Source organism: Oncorhynchus kisutch, unplaced genomic scaffold (genome assembly GCF_002021735.2).
Source record: "Oncorhynchus kisutch isolate 150728-3 unplaced genomic scaffold, Okis_V2 Okis03b-Okis08b_hom, whole genome shotgun sequence".
NCBI classification, from domain to species: domain Eukaryota; kingdom Metazoa; phylum Chordata; class Actinopteri; order Salmoniformes; family Salmonidae; genus Oncorhynchus; species Oncorhynchus kisutch.
The window spans coordinates 5,047,109-5,056,919 of record NW_022261980.1 but is presented as its reverse complement, the minus strand read 5'-3'; the positions used below and the strand labels follow the sequence as shown (position 1 = coordinate 5,056,919).

Genomic DNA, 9,811 nt, shown 5'->3' with positions numbered 1-9,811 from the left:
GACTTACTGTAGGGCTGGTTTCTCAGACCCAGACAACTGTAACAGACTTACTGTAGGGCTGGTTTCTCAGACCCAGACAACTGTAACAGACTTACTGTAGGGCTGGTTTCTCAGACCCAGACAACTAACAGACTTACTGTAGGGCTGGTTTCTCAGACCCAGACATCTGTAACAGACTTACTGTAGGGCTGGTTTCTCAGACCCAGACAACTAACAGACTTACTGTAGGGCTGGTTTCTCAGACCCAGACATCTGTAACAGACTTACTGTAGGGCTGGTTTCTCAGACCCAGACAACTAACAGACTTACTGTAGGGCTGGTTTCTCAGACCCAGACAACTGTAACAGACTTACTGTAGGGCTGGTTTCTCAGATCCAGACAACTGTAACAGACTTACTGTAGGGCTGGTTTCTCAGACCCAGACAACTAACAGACTTACTGTAGGGCTGGTTTCTCAGACCCAGACAACTGTAACAGACTTACTGTAGGGCTGGTTTCTCAGACCCAGACAACTAACAGACTTACTGTAGGGCTAGTTTCTCAGACCCAGACAACTGTAACAGACTTACTGTAGGGCTGGTTTCTCAGACCCAGACAACTGTAACAGACTTACTGTAGGGCTGGTTTCTCAGACCCAGACAACTGTAACAGACTTACTGTAGGGCTGGTTTCTCAGACCGAGACAAGCCTATTCCTGGACAAAAAAATCACTTGGAGATTCTCCATTATGCTTTTTAGTCGATGACTAGTAGTTGGCTTAAAGTGGAAGGTTCAGGATTTTACTACCTGATGACTACTCAGAAAGTATTCTATGGGCCAGCTAAAGTTAGGTGAAATTTGTGGTGGTGGTTTAAGCCGGACCATTGATTACATCCTGGCTTCAAAACCACTTTCAGGGTGAAGATATTTCTGACATAAAGTTGAAATTACTGAACTTCCCCTTTAATCCGTGCCCAGGAAACAGGTCCTTAGTGACCTCTAAATGCGACAACGTAAACAATTAAGTTGATAACATAATAATACAAATGTTAACACAAAAAAATGCAACGTAGAAGAAAGGAGTTGAGAGTCCCCACACTCTCTTCATATTCCCAGATGTGTTCTCTAAAGGTGCTTGGGTCTCTAAAGGTGCTTGGGTCTCTAAAGGTGCTTGGGTCTCTAAAGGTGCTTGGGTCTCTAAAGGTGCTTGGGTCTCTAAAGGTGTTTGTGTCTCTAAAGGTGCTTAGGTCTCTAAAGGTGCTTGGGTCTCTAAAGGTGCTTAGGTCTCTAAAGGTGCTTGTGTCTCTAAAGGTGCTTAGGTCTCTAAAGGTGCTTGGGTCTCTAAAGGTGCTTGGGTCTCATAAAGGTGCTTGGGTCTCTAAAGGTGCTTGGGTCTCTAAAGGTGATTGGGTCTCTAAAGGTGCTTGGGTCTCTAAAGGTGCTTGGGTCTCTAAAGGTGCTTGGGTCTCTAAAGGTGCTTGGGTCTCTAAAGGTGCTTGGGTCTCTAAAGGTGCTTTGTTCCATAAAGGTTCTTTGTTCTATAAAAGTTATTTGTTCTACAAAGGTTATTTGTACCCTAAAGGTTATTTGTTCTCCTAAGGTTATTTGTTCCCTAAAGGTTATTTGAAAGTGTCCCTCTGAAGAACCTGATGGCGCTGCTGAAGGTACTGTATGGGCTAACTAAGAGCCTTAGAACCTACTGACAACACTCAGATGTACATGTGCACTTTTTCAGAGGTATCATTAGGTACAGGTAATCGTAATAATATTTCATCATAGTATGTTTCATTAGAGAAAGTATCTCAATGTGCTGGAAGTCAAGAGAAAGACAGACACACTGTTTTAGGGAATATACCAGTAATAATATGGAAGTCAAGAGAAAGACAGACACACTGTTTTAGGGAATATACCAGTAATAATATGGAAGTCATTTTATGTAGCACTTTTCATCTCTTTCTCTAATAATTACACAATGAAGCACATAATAAGAGTACATGTGCATGTTTTAAAGACTCATCATTAAGTGCCTGGCTTGGCTAATTAGCCCTGTATGCAATGCTGAGCCAGCTCTGGGTTTGATTAATTAGGCCTGCTCGTTTAGCCGGGTCTGGGGTGGAGACACACTGCTGTGGTTTGGCACACTTCCTGACGGATGAGAAATCTACACCTTGTTGTACAGAGCACGTGTTTGTGAAAAGGTGCTATACAGTAAAGAATACAGTATTTATTTACTTAACAGTGGGCCAAATCCTAATCTCGTTCCCAGACACTTTCGCCCAAATGAGCGAAGACTAACGCGTCAAACTTGGCCTTCATTAGCCAATACAGAAAGACCAGGAGAAACTCCCGGCACATAGGTATTGGCTTAAATCGGCTTAATATATCAACCAATCATCTCCCACAACACCTTCCCCCTAACCCTTCCCCCTAACCCCAGTGTACCCTTAGTCTCTCACCTTAGATACCCTCCATCAAAGGTGACCAGTAGTCCCTCTCTCCAGTAGATGGTCTGACTGCGGCGGACTCTGAAGGTGCTACAGCGGTGCCTCTGGCTACCTGTTCCCGCAAAACTGTAGATCACCGTGGTCCTCCTCCGCTCACTCTTAGCATTCCTCTTAGGCTCAAAGGACTAGGACGACACAGAGAGAACTCTTAGCATTCCTCTTAGGCTCAAAGGACTAAGACGACACAGAGAGAACTCTTAGCATTACTCTTAGGCTCAAAGGACTAGGAGGACACAGAGAGAACTCTTAGCATTCCTCTTAGGCTAAAAGGACTAGGACGACACAGAGAGAACTCTAAGCATTACTATTAGGTTCAAAGGACTAGGAGGACACAGAGAGAACTCTTAGCATTACTCTTAGGCTCAAAGGACGAGGACGACACAGAGAGAACTCTTAGCATTACTCTTAGGCTCAAAGGACTAGGACGACACAGAGAGAACTCGTAGCATTACTCTTAGGCTCAAAGGACTAGGACGACACAGAGAACCCTTAGCATTACTCTTAGGCTCAAAGGACTAGGACGACACAGAGAGAACTCTTAGCATTACTCTTAGGCTCAAAGGACTAGGACGACACAGAGAGAACTCTTAGCATTCCTCTTAGGCTCAAAGGACGAGGACGACACAGAAAGGAATCGTTTTAAGAATCGGTACAAGCCTGTGAGCACAACAGACACAATTGTCTTGCATTGTGTCTTTTGCCTGCCCCCACCATAATTTTACAAAACCTATTGAATATAGTATAGATTAGAAAAATGTTTTATTGAAGAGCATAAATACATATGCTATATACTCAGTCTTGTGAATATCCTCCATGTATTTACATAACTGGCATCAGACAGTAACATAAATATCAACTAGCATAATCCAGGTAGCACATGTGGATCTTTTCAAAAGTAATGGACTGTACGAGTTCTACACTCTTCTATGCAGTCTTTTCAATGCCCCTGCAGGTGTCACCGGGAAACCCTGTTAAACTGCCCATGCAGGAGTGGGTACGAAACCCTGTTACCTGGAGGTCCATCTCGTTGAGGCTGATGAGCATGCGGGCGATGAAGCGTTCCCAGAATCCCGCCGGCACGAAGCTCATCTTGAAGAGGCGCTGGATGGAGTTGGCGGTCTCTTGACGGAAACCATGAATGTCCATAGCAGGTTTAGGAGGAAGGAGGTGGGGGAGGAGGTAACTGTAGAGGAGGAGAAAAGGTAGAGTTAAATGTACAGGAGGAATATAAGGAAACCATGAATGTCCATAGCAGGTTTAGGAGACAGGAGGTGGGGGAGCAGGTAACGGTGTAGGAGGAGCAGGACAGAGGTAGGGTTACAAGTTATGGATGTCCATAAGGGGAACGAGGTGGGGCAGATATATGAGATATGTTATAGGGTCAGTTCTGTTTGCTTTCAGAGAGATAAGCCGTGCTACAAAGTGCATTGTGAAAAGAAAGTACGAGCCTGAACAGTTCAGTTCGGGTCAGCACGATAGTGCACATCATATCTGAGAATCAGTCTCCATGTCGCTGGGCCAAGTTCTGTAAGCAAACGTAGTGGAATGATGCAGATAGAAATGTCATGAATAGAGCTGACTTGATTCCTTATTCTACAAATCAGAGGCAGGCTTGTTCTACATGACACAGTTCCATCTGAACGGTGCACAATGTTATGCTCTGCTGAACATGGCCCAGGGCCCAGCTCAGAGAACGGCCCGTCCCTACCTATCGCTGGCCACAGGCAGAGCAATCTCAAACTTGGCCAGAAACTGGAAGTACTGCTCCTCCGTCTGCTGGGTGAAGCCCGTTCCCACCAGGAGCATGCGCAGATCCTCCGCTCGGATCACCCCGTTCCAGGCCACCGATCGGGAGCTCTTCAAGTGGATGATCCGTTCCAGACAGTCCGACAGCCACACGGGACAGAGGAAGTAGAGGGTACACAGGCCGTGACTGGTGTCTGGGAAGTGGAGGATGGTGCCTGTCTCGATCAGGAAGCTGATGGCTGGAGAGAGGCACGGGGGAAGGAGAGAGGGAGAGAAGAGATCAAGTTTCAAGTTCTTATTGTCACTTGCACAAGTACAGTGAAATGCCTTTCTTTCTCTTTCCCAACAATGCAGCAATCCAGATCAGTAGCACTATAAAAATGACTAAAACAGTCCAGATGGAGGGAGGGAAAATTAATAGGAATACGTTCATCAGGAACATTTTATATAATAGTCTGGACAATGATATGATATACTATGGTTAGTTCAACCAGGAGGGTTAGTTGTACCTCTCCAAGGGGACCGAGGTTAGTGGCCCCTGGTCTACATAATATGTAAAAGGATGAGAAAGCCAACCTGAAGAGAATGTGCAACTGTGTATAAAACCATTCAATCGACTAAATACTTATAAAAAGTACCAATGCAGCTGTTTATCTCGATATCAAATCATTTCAGGGTAACAATTAAAGGAACATTCCACACCAGAACTCTTTTGGTGTTGCTTTCATTAGTCCATTGTTGAAATGTTTTGCATGACAGCAATCAAGTTTTCAAGATATATAACTTTCAAAATACACAAATACAGCAGGTATGCTACATTTAGCATCCTATGCTACATTTAGCATCCTATGCTACATTTAGCATCCTATGCTACATTTAGCATCCTATGATACGTTTTGCATCCTATGATACATTTAGCATCCTATGCTACATTTAGCATCCTATGCTACATTTAGCATCCTATGCTACATTTAGCATCCTATGCTACATTTAGCATCCTATGATACATTTAGCATCCTATGATACATTTAGCATCCTATGATACGTTTAGCATCCTATGATACGTTTAGCATCCTATGATACATTTAGCATCCTATGATACATTTAGCATCCTATGATACATTTAGCATCCTATGATACATTTAGCATCCTATGATACATTTAGCATCCTATGCTGCGTTTTGCATCATACCTGCTGTATTTCTTTATTTTGAAAGATATATATCTTGAAAACTTGATAGCTGACATGCAAAACATTTTGGGACTATGTCAACAATGGACTAATGAAATGTTCCTACCTCACAGCGATTGTTTCAATTAAAATGGTCAAAAAGAAAGAGAAACAGCTTCTTAGCAAAGGGCAATTTGTCAAGCAAGAATTTAGCTAGGAATGTCTGGAAGTGGTCCAAGTGGGGAGGGGCGAACTGACATTTGCTGTTATTGGGAGAGAGGTTTGGAAATCTCTTTCTTATTGGTCTATTAACTAATTTACTGCATGGTGATGTCACCATGGAAGGCCAAAACTCCATCCCACCAAAACTGTCAGAAATGTCAGCTCTTATACTAATAGAGCATTATCATCTTTTTCACAATTTCACAGTATTATTCCAACCTCATAGCGTGGAAATATATATAAAACACTGGAAAATCACGTTTTGACTGAACTGGGCCTTTAATGAAATGTAGAAAAATAAATAATGCTGAAAAAGGAGGGGTTTGGCACCGGTCTGCAGGTCCTCGTAGTCTCTGATGTCACTTCCTGGGTTCTGCTCTATGACGAGGTCCAGCTGTGCGTCTGTCAGGTACTGGACCTCGTCTTCTGCGTCCCGCCGACCCCGCTCATCTAGCACCGCTTGCTGCAGTGTAAGGTAGCTCTTTGGGATCTATGAAGGGTTATAGAGGGTTTATAGAGAGGTTATAACGCATTTTTATTCTGAGTATGAGGTTACCCACAGAAGAGCTTTATACATAAGAATGCATGCACACACGTGCACAAACACACACACATACACACACACTTACCAGTCTGCCCAGCAGCTTGTGTCCGCTAGCTGAACTGCTGCTGTTGTCCTTCATGTAGCAGGCCACCTGGAAGATCAACCTCTTCAGACCATCCAGACCCTCCTGGGTCTTACACGATACCTCACTGAATACACACACACACAGAGTCAGATATACACACACACACACAGTCAGATATACACACACACACAGTCAGATACACACACACACACACACACACACACAGTCAGATACACACACACACACACACACACACACACACACACACACACACACACACACACACACACACACACACACACACACACACACACACAGTCAGATACACACACACACAGTCAGATACACACACACAGAGTCAGATATACACACACACACAGTCATATATACACACACACACAGTCATATATACACACACACACACACACACACACACACACACACACACCACACACACACCACACACACACACATACCAGATACACACACATACCAGATACACACACAGTCAGATACACACACACACACACATTCAGATACACACACACACAGTCAGATACACACACACACAGTCAGATACATACACACACACACACACACACACACAGTCAGATACACACACTCTCATGCCAAGGGTTACAACAATCGAAACTGTGTGTGCGGTAACCTGACTGTGTGTGTATTTTGTGTGTGTGTGGTGACTATGTGTGAGACTGTGTGTGTGTGTGTGGTGACTGTGTGTGTGAGACTGTGTGTGTGTGTGTGTGTGTGTGTGTGTGTGTGTGTGTGTGTGTGTGTGTGTGTGTGTGTGTGTGTGTGTGTGTGTGTGTGTGAGAGACTGTGTGTGTGTGTGTGTGTGTGAGAGACTGTGTGTGTGTGTGTGAGAGACTGTGTGTGTGTGTGTGAGAGACTGTGTGTGTGTGTGAGACTGTGTGTGAGACTGTGTGTGTGTGTGTGTGTGAGACTGTGTGTGTGTGTGTGAGAGAGAGTGTGTGTGTGTCCTAATTTCTCTGTGTATGACTCACTGCAGGTGTTTCCAGGTGATGTCTGGGTAGCCACTGGCCCTGGCGCCTGATGGAGACCTGCATAGTGCCAGGATGTAGGCCCTCAGAGTGGCCACCCGCTCTGTACGGAACTTGGTGTCGATCAGGTCCAGGTGGGTGCCCACCACCACCACCGCAGAGTTAGGGGCACGCGCCTACAGGTCAAAAGTTCAGCTTCAGAGGTCATATACAATGCCTTTCAAAACGTATTCACACAGACTTATTCCACATTTTGTTGTGTTAGACTGAATCTAATCAAGTTGTAGTGACATCCTAAGGATGATCAAGGGAAATTGGATGCACCTGAGCATTTGGAGACTCACAACAAAGGGGTGTGAATACTTATGTAGATTAGATATTTCTCCATTTCAATACATTTCCACTTTGTCATTATGGGGTATGGTCTATAGATGGGTGAGAAACACATCTATTTAATCCTTTTTGAATTCAGGCTGTAACACAATCAAATGTGGAATAAGTCAAATCAAATCAAATCAAATGTATTTATATAGCCCTTCGTACATCAGCTGATATCTCAAAGTGCTGTACAGAAACCCAGCCTAAAACCCCAAACAGCAAGCAATGCAGGTGTAGAAGCACGGTGGCTAGGAAAAACTCCCTAGAAAGGCCAATACCTAGGAAGAAACCTAGAGAGGAACCAGGCTATGTGGGGTGGCCAGTCCTCTTCTGGCTGTGCCGGGTGGAGATTATAACAGAACATGGTCAAGATGTTCAATGTTCATAAATGACCAGCATGGTCGAATAATAATAAGGCAGAACAGTTGAAACTAGAGCAGCAGCACAGTCAGGTGGAAGTTGAAACTGGAGCAGCAGCATGGCCAGGTAGACTGAGGAGTATGCTCAAGGAGTATGAATTCTTTCTGAAGGCACTGTAGGGTATGACCCCAAATAAGTGCTCTGACCCTGTGGCCCAGTACTTCACCCTGATCTCCCTCTCAGCCAGTAGCTGGTGGGATATTCATCTAAATAAATACAACACACTGACTTGGACAATAACATTTTTTGGTTCAGTAATAAAGTATTATAACGTGATTGTTTATCTAAATCAATTCTTCTGTGGATTCATTGGATTGTGTGAGTGAGTTTCCACTATATTTCCTACAACAGTGTGTGTCATTGGATTGTTGCTCTTTTATTTGTTATTTTATTTAGTAAAACTGCATTGTTAAGGCTTGTAAGTAAGCATTTCACAGAATACCTGTTGGATTCGGAGCATTTGACAAATACAATTTGATTTGATCAGTCCATTTTAAATGGATGAAGGGAAGTGAACAAGTGCACACTTCGAGCAGAAAGGTGGAGAATGAGGACACAGTCATTTCCAGGCTATGAAGGTGTTATGGTCTGTTTTCTTGATGTTTTACTTCAACAGGTTTGACATTTAGAATCCCAAAGGTCATTGTGGCCAGACGACTCATCCACGTCCTATGACCTGACCGTTTCTTCCCACAGTGGAAATAGACATGACCTTTGTAGTTAAAACCCTGACGCCTGTCAGTCACTTGAAAAAATACGATTGAGACTCTTTTATTCTCTCAAATACTTTTTACCATTGTTGTATAACACCTATAAAATAAAATGAATTATTTGTATAGAATATTGACAGACAGATGTTGTAGCCATGAAAAGATAGTGGAGTCAATTCAGGTAAAATCATTTAAGGAATTGAAAAAATGTATAATTGAAAATATAATCATGAAGAGGCTTTGGGTGAGCAGTTCTGTTCCCATTCAGTAGAATATACTTCTCCCCTCCAGACCAGGGTTCAATCCTACTGTTCTCCCACTAGTCTGCCTCTCCCTCTATTTCCAACTGTCTAATTCAAGTCAACATGTTTGGAATGTCTTTCTTTAATAAAAAGAAGAAACTAAATGGCATTGAAGTGTGACTAACATGTTTTCTGCCTCACCTCAATGTTAAGCAGCCAGGACTGTAGACTGGCTACAGCCTCCTCTCCCAGAGCTAGGTTCCATATGACGACGTACAGGGCCTTGTCTGTGAAGAAACACTGGTTGACCGTGGACATGTTGGCCGGTCCGCCGATGTCCCACACGTTGAACGCCACGGAGTCCGCCTGTTACGGTGGTGGAATTAAAACAAGAAACATTACATGTATAAAACAAATGACTACAAAATGATACCACAGTCAAAACCTACCTTAGTTGAATGACTGACTGAAAAAAAGAATATTTTGGAAATGCAATTCCTACTCCTTCTGCCTCAGTTCCACCCCTACGTCTATACAGGAGGACATGTGATTCCTACTCCTTCTGCCTCAGTTCCACCCCTACGTCTATACAGGAGGAGATGTGATTCCTACTCCTTCTGCCTCAGTTCCACCCCTACGTCTATACAGGAGGAGATGTGATTCCTACTCCTTCTGCCTCAGTTCCACCCCTACGTCTATACAGGAGGAGATGTGATTCCTACTCCTTCTGCCTCAGTTCCACCCCTACGTCTATACAGGAGATGTGATTCCTACTCCTTCTGCCTCAG

The 9,811-nt window shown here is 43.8% G+C and overlaps 1 protein-coding gene across 4 annotated transcripts in view; it reads right to left on the bottom strand.

Annotated features, from left to right (window-relative positions):
• Window positions 1–9,811, bottom strand: part of lrrk1 (leucine-rich repeat kinase 1) — a 123,834-nt gene that overhangs the window by 59,162 nt on the left and 54,861 nt on the right. For all 4 annotated transcript variants that reach the window (XM_031812290.1, XM_031812293.1, XM_031812292.1 and 1 more), the window contains 7 exons: window positions 9,225–9,389; window positions 7,277–7,449; window positions 6,252–6,375; window positions 5,953–6,112; window positions 4,192–4,468; window positions 3,495–3,666; window positions 2,436–2,608 (listed from right to left, as the gene is read on the bottom strand). In XM_031812290.1, the coding sequence (XP_031668150.1) occupies window positions 2,436–2,608; window positions 3,495–3,666; window positions 4,192–4,468; window positions 5,953–6,112; window positions 6,252–6,375; window positions 7,277–7,449; window positions 9,225–9,389 (1,244 nt within the window). The remainder of the gene's footprint in view (window positions 1–2,435; window positions 2,609–3,494; window positions 3,667–4,191; window positions 4,469–5,952; window positions 6,113–6,251; window positions 6,376–7,276; window positions 7,450–9,224; window positions 9,390–9,811) is intronic.